The sequence below is a fragment of the Oncorhynchus tshawytscha genome, linkage group LG15, assembly GCF_018296145.1.
Source record: "Oncorhynchus tshawytscha isolate Ot180627B linkage group LG15, Otsh_v2.0, whole genome shotgun sequence".
Taxonomy (NCBI): domain Eukaryota; kingdom Metazoa; phylum Chordata; class Actinopteri; order Salmoniformes; family Salmonidae; genus Oncorhynchus; species Oncorhynchus tshawytscha.
In genome coordinates, this window is record NC_056443.1 from 23,552,781 (window position 1) to 23,570,130 (window position 17,350).

The 17,350-nt window shown below is 46.6% G+C and overlaps 2 protein-coding genes across 40 annotated transcripts in view; one reads left to right on the forward strand and one right to left on the reverse strand.

Annotated features, from left to right (window-relative positions):
- The window catches only part of LOC112267515 (contactin-5-like), a 210,093-nt gene extending 196,686 nt beyond the window's left edge, over nt 1-13,407 (reverse strand). The window contains exon 1 of the mRNA XM_042298356.1: nt 13,310-13,407. Coding sequence (XP_042154290.1) covers nt 13,310-13,407 — 98 coding nt within the window. The remainder of the gene's footprint in view (nt 1-13,309) is intronic.
- LOC112214694 (receptor-type tyrosine-protein phosphatase delta) overlaps nt 1-17,350 on the forward strand; it is a 905,847-nt gene that overhangs the window by 494,899 nt on the left and 393,598 nt on the right. The gene's annotated exons all lie outside the window — the stretch shown is intronic.

Sequence of the window (17,350 nt, forward strand, 5' to 3'; positions counted from 1 at the left end):
ACACCTAAGGGGGTGAAGGGATGACTGGACACCATGGGCACTAAGGGGGTGAAGGGATGACTGGACACCATGGGCACTAAGGGGGTGAAGGGATGACTGGACACCATGGACACTAAGGGAGTGAAGGGATGACTGGACACCATGGGCACTAAGGGGGTGAAGGGATGACTGGACACCATGGGCACTAAGGGGGTGAAGGGATGACTGGACACCATGGGCACTAAGGGGGTGAAGGGATGACTGGATGGGCACTAAGGGGGTGAAGGGATGACTGGACACCATGGGCACTAAGGGGGTGAAGGGATGACTGGACACCATGGGCACTAAGGGGGTGAAGGGATGACTGGACACCATGGGCACTAAGGGGGTGAAGGGATGACTCTGGGCACACACCATGGACACTAAAGGGTGGGGGTGGACACCATGGGGTGAAGGGATGTCTGGACACCATGGGCACTAAGGGGGTGAAGGGATGACTGGACACCACCTAAGGGGTGAAGGGATGATGGACACCACTAAGGGGGTGAAGGGATGTCTGGACACCATGGACACTAAGGGGGTGAAGGGATGTCTGGACACCATGGGCACTAAAGGATGACTGGACACCATGGGCACTAAGGGGGTGAAGGGATGTCTGGACACCATGGGCACTAAGGGGGTGAAGGGATGACTGGACACCATGGGCACTAAGGGGGTGAAGGGATGACTGGACACCATGGGCACTAAGGGGGTGAAGGGATGACTGGACACCATGGGCACTAAGGGGGTGAAGGGATGACTGGACACCATGGACACTAAGGGGGTGAAGGGATGACTGGACACCATGGGCACTGAAGGGGGGTGGGAAGGGATGACTGGACACCATGGGCACTAAGGGGGTGAAGGGATGACTGGACACCATGGGCACTAAGGGGGTGAAGGGATGACTGGACACCATGGGCACTAAGGGGGTGAAGGGATGACTGGACACCATGGGCACTAAGGGGGTGAAGGGATGACTGGACACCATGGGCACTAAGGGGTGAAGGGATGACTGGACACCATGGGCACTAAGGGGGTGAAGGGATGACTGGACACCATGGACACTAAGGGGGTGAAGGGATGTCTGGACACCATGGGCACTAAGGGGGTGAAGGGATGTCTGGACACCATGGGCACTAAGGGGGTGAAGGGATGTCTGGACACCACCTAAGGGGGTGAAGGGATGGACACCATGGACACTAAGGGGGTGAAGGGATGTCTGGACACCATGGACACTAAGGGGGTGAAGGGATGTCTGGACACCATGGACACTAAGGGGGTGAAGGGATGTCTGGACACCATGGGCACTAAGGGGGTGAAGGGATGTCTGACTGGACACCATGGGCACTAAGGGGGTAAAGGGATGACTGGACACCATGGGCACTAAGGGGGTGAAGGGATCTGGACACCATGGGCACTAAGGGGGTAAAGGGATGACTGGACACCATGGGCACTAAGGGGGTGAAGGGATGACTGGACACCATGGGCACTAAGGGGGTGAAGGGATGTGGACACCTGGGCACTAAGGGGGTGAAGCGATGACTGGACACCATGGGCACTAAGGGGGTGAAGCGATGTCTGGGCAATGGGATGTCTGGACACCATGGGCACTAAGGGGGTGAAGGGATGTCTGGGCACCATGGGCACTAAGGGGGTGAAGGGATGTCTGGGCACCATGGGCACTAAGGGGTGAAGGGATGTCTGGACACCATGGGCACTAAGGGGGTGAAGGGATGTCTGGACACCATGGGCACTAAGGGGTGAAGGGATGTCTGGACACCATGGGCACTAAGGGGGTGAAGGGATGTCTGGACACCATGGGCACTAAGGGGGTAAAGGGATGTCTGGACACCATGGGCACTAAGGGGGTGAAGGGATGTCTGGACACCATGGGCACTAAGGGGGTGAAGGGATGTCTGGACACCATGGGCACTAAGGGGGTGAAGGGATGTCTGGACACCATGGGCACTAAGGGGGTAAAGGGATGTCTGGACACCATGGGCACTAAGGGGGTGAAGGGATGTCTGGGCACCATGGGCACTAAGGGGGTGAAGGGATGTCTGGACACCATGGGCACTAAGGGGGTGAAGGGATGTCTGGACACCATGGGCACTAAGGGGGTGAAGGGACTGGACACCATGGGCACTAAGGGGGTAAAGGGATGTCTGGACACCATGGGCACTAAGGGGGTGAAGGGATGTCTGGGCACCATGGGCACTAAGGGGGTGAAGGGATGTCTGGACACCATGGGCACTAAGGGGGTGAAGGGATGACTGGACACCATGGGCACTAAGGGGGTGAAGGGATGTCTGGACACCATGGGCACTAAGGGGGTGAAGCGATGACTGGACACCATGGGCACTAAGGGGGTGAAGCGATGACTGGACACCATGGGCACTAAGGGGGTGAAGGGATGTCTGGACACCATGGGCACTAAGGGGTGAAGGGATGTCTGGACACCATGGGCACTAAGGGGGTGAAGGGATGTCTGGACACCATGGGCACTAAGGGGGTGAAGGGATGTCTGACACCATGGGCACTAAGGGGGTGAAGGGATGTCTGGACACCATGGGCACTAAGGGGGTAAAGGGATGTCTGGACACCATGGGCACTAAGGGGGTGGGCACTGGGCACCAGGGGGTAAGGGGGTGAAGGGATGTCTGGACACCATGGGCACTAAGGGGGTGAAGGGATGTCTGGACACCATGGGCACTAAGGGGGTGAAGGGATGTCTGGACACCATGGGCACTAAGGGGGTGGCGATGACTGGACACCATGGGCACTAAGGGGGTGAAGGGATGACTGGACACCATGGGCACTAAGGGGGTGAAGGGATGTCTGGACACCATGGGCACTAAGGGGGTGAAGCGATGACTGGACACCATGGGCACTAAGGGGGTGAAGGGATGTCTGGACACCATGGGCACTAAGGGGGTGAAGGGATGTCTGGACACCATGGGCACTAAGGGGGTAAAGGGATGTCTGGACACCATGGGCACTAAGGGGGTAAAGGGATGTCTGGACACCATGGGCACTAAGGGGGTGAAGGGATGTCTGGGCACCATGGGCACTAAGGGGGTGAAGGGATGTCTGGACACCATGGGCACTAAGGGGGTGAAGCGATGACTGGACACCATGGGCACTAAGGGGGTGAAGGGATGTCTGGACACCATGGGCACTAAGGGGGTGAAGCGATGACTGGACACCATGGGCCAGGGGTTCCAAAAATGTTTTGGCCCATGATCCCATGTGAAAAAACATTGTGTAATTGACAGCCAATGTACTTTTATAATTGGGGCTATGGCAGTTAATTGTATAACATTCTAACAATATTTCTGATTGTATTCTTACCTCACCATTGTATACTTTTAATGTGGGGCTTTAAGAGAGTCAATTACAAATTAGTCTCTTATCTCAACACCACTAATGAGACGGGTGAGCTTGATGCATGTCGCGACAGAGCTTCTCAAAGTCAGGAGGCGTGGTCGACAGTGTGCACCTCATCTTTCCGATCAGATCCAACCTGGATCGTTATTTGCCTTCCTAACCATCTTAAATAAACATGCCCCATTCAAGAAATTTAGAACCAGGAACAGATATAGCCCTTGGTTCTCCACAGACCTGACTGCCCTTAACCAACACAAAAACATCCTATGGCGTTCTGCATTAGCATCGAACAGCCCCTGTGATATGCAGCTGTTCAGGGAAGCTAGAAACCATTATACACAGGCAGTTAGAAAAGCCAAGGCTAGCTTTTTCAAGCAGAAATTTGCTTCCTGCAACACTAACTCAAAAAAGTTCTGGGACACTGTAAAGTCCATGGAGAATAAGAACACCTCCTCCCAGCTGCCCACTGCACTGAAGATAGGAAACACTGTCACCACTGATAAATCCACCATAATTGAGAATTTCAATTAGCATTTTTCTACGGCTGGCCATGCTTTCCACCTGGCTACTCCTACCCCGGTCAACAGCACTGCACCCCCAACAGCAACTCGCCCAAGCCTTCCCCATTTATCCTTCTCCCAAATCCATTCAGCTGATGTTCTGAAAGAGCTGCAAAATCTGGACCCCTACAAATCAGCCGGGCTAGACAATCTGGACCCTTTCTTTCTAAAATTATCTGCCGAAATTGTTGCCACCCCTATTACTAGCCTGTTCAACCTCTCTTTCGTGTCGTCTGAGATTCCCAAAGATTGGAAAGCAGCTGCGGTCATCCCCCTCTTCAAAGGGGGACACTCTTGACCCAAACTGCTACAGACCTATATCTATTCTACCGTGCCTTTCTAAGGTCTTCGAAAGCCAAGTCAACAAACAGATTACCGACCATTTCGAATCTCACCATACATTCTCTGCTATGCAATCTGGTTTCAGAGCTGGTCATGGGTGCACCTCAGCCACGCTCAAGGTCCTAAACGATATCTTAACCGCCATCGATAAGAAACATTACTGTGCAGCCGTATTCATTGATCTGGCCAAGGCTTTCGACTCTGTCAATCACCACATCCTCATCAGCAGACTCGACAGCCTTGGTTTCTCAAATGATTGCCTCGCCTGGTTCACCAACTACTTCTCTGATAGAGTTCAGTGTGTCAAATCGGAGGGTCTGCTGTCCGGACCTCTGGCAGTCTCTATGGGGGTGCCACAGGGTTCAATTCTTGGACCGACTCTCTTCTCTGTTTACATCAATGAGGTCGCTCTTGCTGCTGGTGAGTCTCTGATCCACCTCTACGCAGACCAATCCTCGACTTTGGCGATGTCATTTACAAAATAGCCTCCAATACCCTACTCAACAAATTGGATGCAGTCTATCACAGTGCAATCCGTTTTGTCACCAAAGCCCCATATACTACCCACCATTGCGACCTGTACGCTCTCGTTGGCTGGCCCTCGCTTCATACTCGTCGCCAAACCCACTGGCTCCATGTCATCTACAAGACCCTGCTAGGTAAAGTCCCCCCTTATCTCAGCTCGCTGGTCACCATAGCATCTCCCACCTGTAGCACACGCTCCAGCAGGTATATATCTCTAGTCACCCCCAAAACCAATTCTTTCTTTGGCCGCCTCTCCTTCCAGTTCTCTGCTGCCAATGACTGGAACGAACTACAAAAATCTCTGAAACTGGAAACACTTATCTCCCTCACTAGCTTTAAGCACCAACTGTCAGAGCAGCTCACAGATTACTGCACCTGTACATAGCCCACCTATAATTTAGCCCAAACAACTACCTCTTTCCCAACTGTATTTAATTAATTCATTTATTTATTTTTCTCCTTTGCACCCCATTATTTTTATTTCTACTTTGCACATTCTTCCATTGCAAAACTACCATTCCAGTGTTTTACTTGCTATATTGTATTTACTTTGCCACCATGGCCTTTTTTGCCTTTACCTCCCTTCTCACCTCATTTGCTCACATTGTATATAGACTTGTTTATACTGTATTATTGACGGTATGTTTGTTTTACTCCATGTGTAACTCTGTGTCGTTGTATCTGTCGAACTGCTTTGCTTTATCTTGGCCAGGTCGCAATTGTAAATGAGAACTTGTTCTCAACTTGCCTACCTGGTTAAATAAAGGTAAAATAAAAAATAAATAAAAATTTGTTTTTAATGCAGACGAGAGCACTAAAATCAAATCGAATCAAACATTCTTTGACAATTGCGGTGAATACAACAGGTGTAGACCTTGCAGTGAAATGTTTATTTATGAGCCCTTAACCAACAACGCAGTTTTAATAAATAAAAATTACGAATAATTAAAGAGCAGCAGTAAAATAACAATATTGAGGCTATACTACAGGAGATATCAGTACAGAGTCAGTGTGCGGGAGCAACGGTTAGTCAAGGTAATTTAGGTAATATGTACATGTAGGTAGAGTTATTCAAGTGACTATGCATAGATAATAACAGAGAAAAGCAGCAGTATAAAAGAAGGGGGGGGCAATGCAAATAGTCGTAGCCCTTTGATTAGATGTTCAGGTGTCTTAAGGCTTTGGGGTAGAAGCTGTTTAGAAGCCTCTGAACCTAGACTTGGCGCTCCGGCACCGCTTGCCGTGCGGTAGCAGAGAGAACAGTCTATGACTAGGGGGGCTGGAGTCGTCGACAATTTTTAGGGTCTTCCTCTGACATCGCCTGGTATAGAGTTCCTGGATAGTAGGAAGCTTGGCCCCAGATATACTGGGCCGTACGCACTACCCTCTGTAGTGCATTGAGGTCGGAGGCCGAGCAGTTGCCATACCAGACAGTGATGCAATCCATCAGGATGCTCTCGATTGTGCAGCTGTAGAACCTTTGGAGGATCTGAGGACCCATGCCAAATCTTTTCAGTCTCCTGAGGGGGAATAGGTTTTGTTGTGCCCTCTTCGTGATTGTCTTGGTGTGTTTGAAACATGTCAGTTAGTTTGTGATGTGGACACCAAGGAACTTGAAGCTCTCAATCTGCTCCACTACAGCCCCGTCAATGAGAATGGGGAGGTGCTCAGTCCTCCTTTTCCTATAGTCCACAATCATCTCCTTTGTCTTGATCACATTGAGGGAGAGGTTGCTGTCCTGGCACCACACGGCAGGTCTGTGACCTCCCTAAAGGCTGTCTCGTTGTTGTCGGTGATCAGACCTACCACTGTTGTTGTCCTGGCACCACACTGCCAGGTCTCTGACCTCCCTATAGGCTGTCCCGTCGTTGTCGGTGATCAGGCCTACCACTGTTGTGTCATTGGCAAACTTAATGAATCAAATCAAATCAAATTTTATTTGTCACATACACATGGTTAGCAGATGTTAATGCGAGTGTAGCGAAATGCTTGTGCTTCTAGTTCTGACAATGCAGTAATAGCCAACAAGTAATCTAACTAACAATTCCAAAACTACTGTCTTATACACAGTGTAAGGGGATAAAGAATATGTACATAGGATATATGAATGAGTGATGGTACAGAGCAGCATAGGCAAGATACAGTAGATGGTATCGAGTACAGTATATACATATGTGATGCGTATGTAAACAAAGTGGCACAGTTAAAGTGGCTAGTGATACATGTATTACATAAGGATGCAGTCGATGATATAGAGTACAGTATATACGTATGCATATGAGATGAATAATGTAGGGTAAGTAACATTATATAAGGTAGCATTGTTTAAAGTGGCTAGTGATATATTTACATCATTTCCCATCAATTCCCATTATTAAAGTGGCTGGAGTCAGTGTCAGTGTCAGTGTGTTGGCAGCAGCCACTCAATGTTAGTGGTGGCTGTTTGACAGTCTGATGGCCTTGAGATAGAAGCTGTTTTTCAGTCTCTCGGTCCCAGCTTTGATGCACCTGTACTGACCTCGCCTTCTGGATGATAGCGGGGTGAACAGGCAGTGGCTCGGGCGGTTGATGTCCTTGATGATCTTTATGGCCTTCCTGTAACATTGGGTGGTGTAGGTGTCCTGGAGGGCAGGTAGTTTGCCCCCGGTGATGCGTTGTGCAGACCTCACTACCCTCTGGAGAGCCTTACGGTTGTGGGCGGAGCAGTTGCCGTACCAGGCGGTGATACAGCCCGCCAGGATGCTCTCGATTGTGCATCTGTAGAAGTTTGTGAGTGCTTTTGGTGACAAGCCGAATTTCTTCAGCCTCCTGAGGTTGAAGAGGCGCTGCTGCGCCTTCTTCACGATGCTGTCTGTGTGAGTGGACCAATTCAGTTTGTCTGTGATGTGTATGCCGAGGAACTTAAAACTTGCTACCCTCTCCACTACTGTTCCATCGATGTGGATAGGGGGGTGTTTCCTCTGCTGTTTCCTGAAGTCCACAATCATCTCCTTAGTTTTGTTGACGTTGAGTGTGAGGTTATTTTCCTGACACCACACTCCGAGGGCCCTCACCTCCTCCCTGTAGGCCGTCTCGTCGTTGTTGGTAATCAAGCCTACCACTGTTGTGTCGTCCGCAAACTTGATGATTGAGTTGGAGGCATGCGTGGCCACGCAGTCGTGGGTGAACAGGGAGTACAGGAGAGGGCTCAGAACGCACCCTTGTGGGGCCCCAGTGTTGAGGATCAGCGGGGTGGAGATGTTGTTGCCTACCCTCACCACCTGGGGGCGGCCCGTCAGGAAGTCCAGTACCCAGTTGCACAGGGCGGGGTCGAGACCCAGGGTCTCGAGCTTGATGACGAGCTTGGAGGGTACTATGGTGTTGAATGCCGAGCTGTAGTCGATGAACAGCATTCTCACATAGGTATTCCTCTTGTCCAGATGGGTTAGGGCAGTGTGCAGATTGCATCGTCTGTGGACCTATTTGGGCAGTAAGCAAATTGGAGTGGGTCTAGGGTGTCAGGTAGGGTGGAGGTGATATGGTCCTTGACTAGTCTCTCAAAGCACTTCATGATGACGGAAGTGAGCGCTACGGGGCGGTAGTCGTTTAGCTCAGTTACCTTAGCTTTCTTGGGAACAGGAACAATGGTGGCCCTCTTGAAGCATGTGGGAACAGCAGACTGGTATAGGGATTGATTGAATATGTCCGTAAACACACCGGCCAGCTGGTCTACGCATGCTCTGAGGGCGCGGCTGGGGATGCCGTCTGGGCCTGATGGTGTTGGAGTCATGACTGGCCGTGCAACCATGAGTGAACAGGGAGTGCAGGTGGGGACTGAGCACGCAACCCTGAGGGGCCCCTGTATTGAGGATCAGCATGGTGGATGTGTTATTGCCTTCCCTCAACACCTGGGGGCGGCCCGTCTGGAAGTCCAGGATCCAGTTGCAGAGGATATTACAACTACTATAACACATACAACTACAATAACTATTAACTATTACAACTACTATAACTTCTACTATTATAACTACTATAACTATTACAACTACTAGAACTATTACAACTACTAGAACTAGTTGAACTATTACAACTATTAAACTATTAGAACTATTACAACTACTAGAACTATTAGAACTACTAGAACTACTAGAACTATTACAACTATTAAAACTACTAGAATAACTAAAACTGCTAGAACTATAAAAACAATTAGAAATATTAGAAACACTAGAACTATTATAAATATTAAAACTGCTAGAAATATTAGAACTATTAGAACTAATAGAAACACAATACCTACTAGAACTATTACAACTATTAAAACTGCTAGAACTATTAGAATAAGTCAAACTATCAGAAATACTATAACTACTAGAACTATTAGAACAACTAGAACTATAAGAACTTGGAGAACTACAATAACAATTAGAACTATTAGAAACAATAGAACTATTAGAACTACTAGAACTATGAGAAACACCAGAACTAAGAGAACTATTAGAACAACTAGAACTTGGAGAACTACAATAACAATTAGAACTATTAGAAACACTAGAAATATTAGAACTATGAGAAACACCAGAACTAAGAGAACTATTAGAACTACTAGAACTATGAGAAACACCAGAACTAAGAGAACTATTAGAACTACTAGAAGTAAAAGAACTAAGATCTATTATGAATATTATAACTATGAGAACTATTAGAACTATGATAATTATGAGAACTGTTAGAACAATTAGAAACACAATAACTACTATAACTATTAGAACTATTACAACTGCTAGAACTAATAGAATAAGAGCACCTCCTCCCAGCTGCTCACTGCTCTGAGGCTAGGAAACACTGTCACCACCGATAAATCCACAATAATTGAGAATTTCAAGAAGCATCTCTCTACGGCTGGCCATTTCCACCTGGCTACCCTACCCCGGTAAACTGCCCCGCATCCTCCACATCAACCCGCCTTTACCCAAATCCAGATAGCTGATGTTCTGAAAGAGCTGCAAAATCTGGACTCATACAAATCAGCCGGGCTAGACAATCTGGACCCCCTCTTTCTAAAACGATTGTTGCCGAAATTGTTGTTACCCCTATCACTAGCCTGTTCAATCTCTCTTTTGTATCGTCGACACTAATCATCCATAGAACATGGTCCTTCTGACAGGACACTAATCATCCGTAGAACATGGTCCTTCTAACAGGACACTAATCATCCGTAGAACATGGTCCTTCTAACAGGACACTAATCATCCATAGAACATGGTCCTTCTGACAGGACACTAATCATCCATAGAACATGGTCCTTCTGACAGGACACTAATCATCCATAGAACATGGTCCTTCTGACAGGACACTAATCATCCATAGAACATGGTCCTTCTGACAGGACACTAATCATCCATAGAACATGGTCCTTCTGACAGGACACTAATCATCCATAGAACATGGTCCTTCTGACAGGACACTAATCATCCATAGAACATGGTCCTTCTGACAGGACACTAATCATCCATAGAACATGGTCCTTCTGACAGGACACTAATCATCCATAGAACATGGTCCTTCTGACAGGACACTAATCATCCATAGAACATGGTCCTTCTGACAGGACACTAATCATCCATAGAACATGGTCCTTCTGACAGGACACTAATCATCCATAGAACATGGTCCTTCTGACAGGACACTAATCATCCATAGAACATGGTCCTTCTGACAGGACACTAATGAACCCATAGAGCGTCAATGTACAGTAGCCCAACATGGACAAAATGTCATCATAGACCATTTAAAAACATTGGTTAATTTTTACACATACAGGCCAGTTTAATTTTTCAGCCTGTAAACCTCAATCTTCAGACAGTTCCCCACACAGTGGTGTCATTGACAGATATCCCTAAGCTGACATCCAGCCAGACAGCCAGCCAGACACAGACAGACAGCTGGTGTTGTCTACACTGCAGAGAATTAAAAAAGCTTGGGCCTTTTCCAATATCCACACCAAGACCATTCTGTCTTCCATCTGAACCTGCGGCCATCATACATATTGATCGACAGGAACGAGAACTAAACAAATGTCAAGTTCACAGTATAAAGACTGGCATTTCCTAATAGACCACATTGATAAATCATTCATTTGTTGGTGTAGAGGGGTAAAGTCACCAGGATCACCATGCCAATGACAGCAATCAGGCCCAAATTAGTTAAGAGACCAGGTCTGCCTCCCAAATGGCACCCTATACCACTATGGGCCCTGGTCAAAAGTAGTGCACTACATAGGGAATAGGGTATCATTTGGGATGCAGGCGGGGAGAGCAGGTCAAGGTCTACTGCAGTCTGTTTGCTGAGCTCCTGTATAAGTTTTAATAGAATAAAGTCAAGCAGAGGAGATGGGAGAGTAAGCATGCAGTCAGGGTAATGTCTATAGGCTTTGGTAATTACTTATTATTCTAATATAGATCATTCATTGTAAATGACTAACTCAGACAGCAACCCCTTGAAAGCATTGTAAATAATTACTAGGTCCTTCAGTGGTAGCGTCAGATTAGAGGCTGTTTGCACTCTAGTTGGGAATCGGTTATGCATTATTCAACACAATTAATCATTATAAACAACATAAGAAGTAGGAATGAAACAGGATTATGTTTGGATAGGAACAATTATCTTGTTATGCAAAACAATCCTTTTAAGCTTTGCCTTGGGAGATCAACAAGAGGGTGTAAACATCTTTAACCAACTCTGTTGTTGGTGTGATCGCCTGTCTCTGTCTGTCTGATGCTCTACAGATTTATTTAATTACATGTTCATTTGATATTTGTATTTATTTTCAAAGTGCTGCCTGTTCTACATCCAGAATCCATTAGGGCTACATCAAGCTTTTACAGAATGATCATTATTATCACACAATATACAGCAGCAGTTAAAACTCCACCCTTCATGTCATGCTGCTTTGTAAACCAAGAAACCAGGCACCGTAGGTGACACTCAGCAGCATAGACAAGTGGTCCTGGTCTCTGTGATGTTGGCCTGTACCGTGCTGACAAATGTGTGTTTTTCCCTCTTGGCAGTCCGCTGGTGGTGGCTCTATCTTTCACAGCCTTAACCTTGGCTTCCACGCTACACAACAGACATTAAAAACACCCTGCAAACACTGGCTGGCATTACTTTCCATTATCACAACACATGGCTCCCCAGGGCTCAGTTTCCTCTCCACTCCTGCTTCCACCAGCACTAACAAGCCATCTAGCCGGCCATGATGGCTCAAACTGGTAATACAGTGGCTCAATATCCAGCCTGGAGTGAATGTTAATATAGGAAAGGTTTTTGGCTCTTATAGACGTTTACAATAGTGAGTGGATGTGTAGCCGAGTCATAGCCTACACAACAGTGTTCTGTACATGGTCATAAGTCTTATAGCCTTCTCCATGTTTGTATATGGCTCTGAATTGTAGTGTGTTGCTGTTTAGGGTTTGGTTAACCCAGTTTACAAGAAACATAGCAATTAGTATCAGTAGTGTATGGGAATGATTTCATCTGGAAAAAAATGTAATACAACCATTATGAAAATGTGTTTAACCAAGCATATTATTACACTGAATAAGGGTTTATAGTAAATTAATCTAGTGGTGGTCGTTGATAGTGTTGAATAAGGGATTATAGTAAATGAATCTAGTGGTGGTTGTTGATAGTGTTGAATAAGGGATTATAGTAAATTAATCTAGTGGAGGTTGTTGATAGTGTTGAATAAGGGATTATAGTAAATTAATCTAGTGGTGGTTGTTGATAGTGTTGAATAAGGGATTATAGTAAATTAATCTAGTGGTGGTTGTTGATAGTGTTGAATAAGGGATTATAATAAATTAATCTAGTGGTGGTTGTTGATAGTATTGAATGAGGGATTATAGTAAATTAATCTAGTGGAGGTTGTTGATAGTGTTGAATAAGGGATTATAGTAAATTAATCTAGTGGTGGTTGTTGATAGTGTTGAATAAGGGATTATAGTAAATTAATCTAGTGGTGGTTGTTGATAGTGTTGAATAAGGGATTATAGTAAATTAATCCAGTGGTGGTTATTGATAGTGTTGAATAACGGATTATAGTAAATTAATCTAGTGGAGGTTAGTAGTGTTGAATGAGTGATGGTAACAACAGGATCTACCGGAGGTTGTTAGAGTGTTGAATGAGGGATGATGGGGAATGGTTCTACTGGTGGTTGTTGCGAGTGTTGAAAGAGATATGATAGTCAGTGAATCTACTGGGGGTTCTTGCTAGCATTTTACTTCAAATTTTCCCAGTTATTCCCACAATGCCTGTTGGAGAGTTCCTGGATTTCCTTTTAATTCCTTCCCATTCCAGGAATCTTCCTACTGGGATTTCTGGAAAACTGGGGAATTTTAGGAAAGTAACATGAACTCTGTAACACTAAGTTCCACCATAGCAGAGATGTGTGGATGTTCAGAGGATCAAACAGCTTGGATGTTTCTGTACTTACTTCCCCAGGGCGAAACACTCCAGACTAACGGTGACTCCTCTGGCAGCCAGGACAGACTGGGGGAAATGCACCTCGATTTTAGGCTCATATTCTCCCATTATACCTGTAAATCAAAAGATGACAGAAGAGAGAAGTGATATCAAGTTTAGTGATCAGCAGGACATCAAACACCATCCATTCCCCAGCCATAACATCTCCCCTAGCTAGAAGTTACACAGAAAGCGGCTGAAGAAAGACTGTCTGGGAAATGTGAGATAAAAATTATATGCTAACCACACACACAACCACATTCCATTTTGGCAACCACACACACATTTTGGCAACCACACTCCATTTTGTTGATCCCTGCCTACAGACAGAAACTAAAACAAGAAGCTCCCACGCTGAGGTCTGTCCAACGCTGGTCCGACCAAGCTGACTCCACACTCCAAGACTGCTTCCATCACGTGGACTGGGAGATGTTTCGTATTGCGTCAGACAACAACATTGACGAATACGCTGATACGGTGTGCGAGTTCATTAGAACGTGCGTTGAAGATGTCGTTCCCATAGCAACGATTAAAACATTCCCTAACCAGAAACCGTGGATTGATGGCAGCATTCGTGTGAAACTGAAGGCACGAACCACTGCTTTTAATCAGGGCAAGGTGTCTGGTAACATGACTGAATACAAACAGTGCAGCTATTCCCTCCGCAAGGCTATCAAACAAGCTAAGCGCCAGTACAGAGACAAAGTAGAATCTCAATTCAACGGCTCAGACACAAGAGGCATGTGGCAGGGTCTACAGTCAATCACGGACTACAGGAAGAAACCCAGCCCAATCACGGACTACAGGAAGAAACCCAGCCCAGTCACGGACCAGGATGTCTTGCTCCCAGGCAGACTAAATAACTTTTTGCCCGCTTTGAGGACAATACAGTGCCACTGACACGGCCTGCAACGGAAACATGCGGTCTCTCCTTCACTGCAGCCGAAGTGAGTAAGACATTTAAACGTGTTAACCCTCGCAAGGCTGCAGGCCCAGACGGCATCCCCAGCCGCGCCCTCAGAGCATGCGCAGACCAGCTGGCCGGTGTGTTTACAGACATATTCAATCAATCCCTATACCAGTCTGCTGTTCCCACATGCTTCAAGAGGGCCACCATTGTTCCTGTTCCCAAGAAAGCTAAGGTAACTGAGCTAAACGACTACCGCCCGTAGCACTCACATCCGTCATCATGAAGTGCTTTGAGAGACTAGTCAAGGACCATATCACCTCCACCCTACCTGACACCCTTGACCCACTCCAATTTGCTTACCGCCCAAATAGGTCCACAGACGATGCAATCTCAACCACACTGCACACTGCCCTAACCCATCTGGACAAGAGGAATACCTATGTGAGAATGCTGTTCATCGACTACAGCTCGGCATTCAACACCATAGTACCCTCCAAGCTCGTCATCAAGCTCGAGACCCTGGGTCTCGACCCCGCCCTGTGCAACTGGGAACTGGACTTCCTGACGGGCCGCCCCCAGGTGGTGAGGGTAGGCAACAACATCTCCTCCCCGCTGATCCTCAACACTGGGGCCCCACAAGGGTGCGTTCTGAGCCCTCTCCTGTACTCCCTGTTCACCCACGACTGCGTGGCCATGCACGCCTCCAACTCAATCATCAAGTTTGCGGACGACACAACAGTGGTAGGCTTGATTACCAACAACGACGAGACGGCCTACAGGGAGGAGGTGAGGGCCCTCGGAGTGTGGTGTCAGGAAAATAACCTCACACTCAACGTCAACAAAACTAAGGAGATGATTGTGGACTTCAGGAAACAGCAGAGGGAACACCCCCCATCCACATCGATGGAACAGTAGTGGAGAGGGTAGCAAGTTTTAAGTTCCTCGGCATACACATCACAGACAAACTGAATTGGTCCACTCACACAGACAGCATCGTGAGGAAGGCGCAGCAGCGCCTCTTCAACCTCAGGAGGCTGAAGAAATTCGGCTTGTCACCAAAAGCACTCACAAACTTCTACAGATGCACAATCGAGAGCATCCTGGCGGGCTGTATCACCGCCTGGTATGGCAACTGCACCGCCCTCAACCGTAAGGCTCTCCAGAGGGTAGTGAGGTCTGCACAACGCATCACCGGGGCAAACTACCTGCCCTCCAGGACACCTACACCACCCGATGCTACAGGAAGGCCATAAAGATCATCAAGGACATCAACCACCCGAGCCACTGCCTGTTCACCCCGCTGTCATCCAGAAGGCGAGGTCAGTACAGGTGCATCAAAGCTGGGACCGAGAGACTGAAAAACAGCTTCTATCTCAAGGCCATCAGACTGTTAAACAGCCACCACTAACATTGAGTGGCTACTGCCAACACACTGTCAATGACACTGACTCTACTCCAGCCACTTTAATCATGGGAATTGATGGGAAATGATGTAAATATATCACTAGCCACTTTAAACAATGCTACCTTATATAATGTTACTTACCCTACATTGTTCATCTCATATGCATACGTTGATACTGTACTCTATATCATTGACTGCATCCTTATGTAATACATGTATCACTAGCCACTTTAACTATGCCACTTGGTTTACATACTTATCTCATATGTATATACTGTACTCGATATCATCTACTGTATCTTGCCTATGCTGCTCTGTACCATCACTCATTCATATATCCTTATGTACATATTCTTTATCCCCTTACACTGTGTATAAGACAGTAGTTTTTTTGGAATTGTTAGTTAGATTACTTGTTCGTTATTACTGCATTGTCGGCTGGTATCCTAGTCTGTGTGTGTATTTGTATTTGCCGAGGCAGCAGCTTCTCTTCCTGGGGTTAAAGCTAAATTAAGGCAGTGTGTGTGTAAGAGGGTTAACAGGCCTGCTTGGGTCTCGTTACTCATGTGGAACACAAAATAATACAGTTCACAAACCTATGGATTACTCTTCTGCTGCTAGCATCCATTACTAAAACCGTCTGCTGCTAGCATCCATTACTAACACCTAGCATCCATTACTAACATCTAGCATCCATTACTAAAACCTTCTGCTGCTAGCATCCATGACAAACACCTTCTGCTGCTAGCATCATTACTAACACCTTCTGCTGCAAGCATCCATTACTAAAACCTTCTGCTGCTAGCATCCATCACTAACACCTAGCATCCATTACGAACACCTAGCATCCATTACTAACACCTAGCATCCATGACTAAAACAATATGCTGCTAGCATCCATTACTAACACCTAGCATCCATTAATAACATCCATTAATAACACCTAGCATCCATTACTAACACCTTCCACTACTAGCATCCATTACTAACACCTTCTGCTGCTAGCATCCACTACTAAAATCTTCTGCTGCTAGCATCCATCACTAACACCTAGCAACCATTACTAACACCTAGCATCCATTACGAACACCTAGCATCCATTACGAACACCTAGCATCCATTACGAGCACCTAGCATCCATTACGAGCACCTAGCATCCATTACGAGCACCTAGCATCCATTACGAACACCTAGCATCCATTACGAACACCTAGCATCCATGACTAAAACCTTATGCTGCTAGCATCCATTACTAACACCTAGCATCCATTAATAACATCCATTAATAACACCTTCTGCTGCTAGCAACCATTACTAACACCTAGCATCCATTACTAACACCTTCCACTACTAGCATCCATTACTAACACCTTCTGCTGCTAGCATCCACTACTAAAATCTTCTGCTGCTAGCATCCATCACTAACACCTAGCAACCATTACTAACACCTAGCATCCATTACGAACACCTAGCATCCATTACGAACACCTAGCATCCATTACGAACACCTAGCATCCATTACGAGCACCTAGCATCCATTACGAACACCTAGCATCCATTACGAACACCTAGCATCCATGACTAAAACCTTATGCTGCTAGCATCCATTACTAACACCTAGCATCCATTAATAACATCCATTAATAACACCTTCTGCTGCTAGCAACCATTACTAACACCTAGCATCCATTACTAAC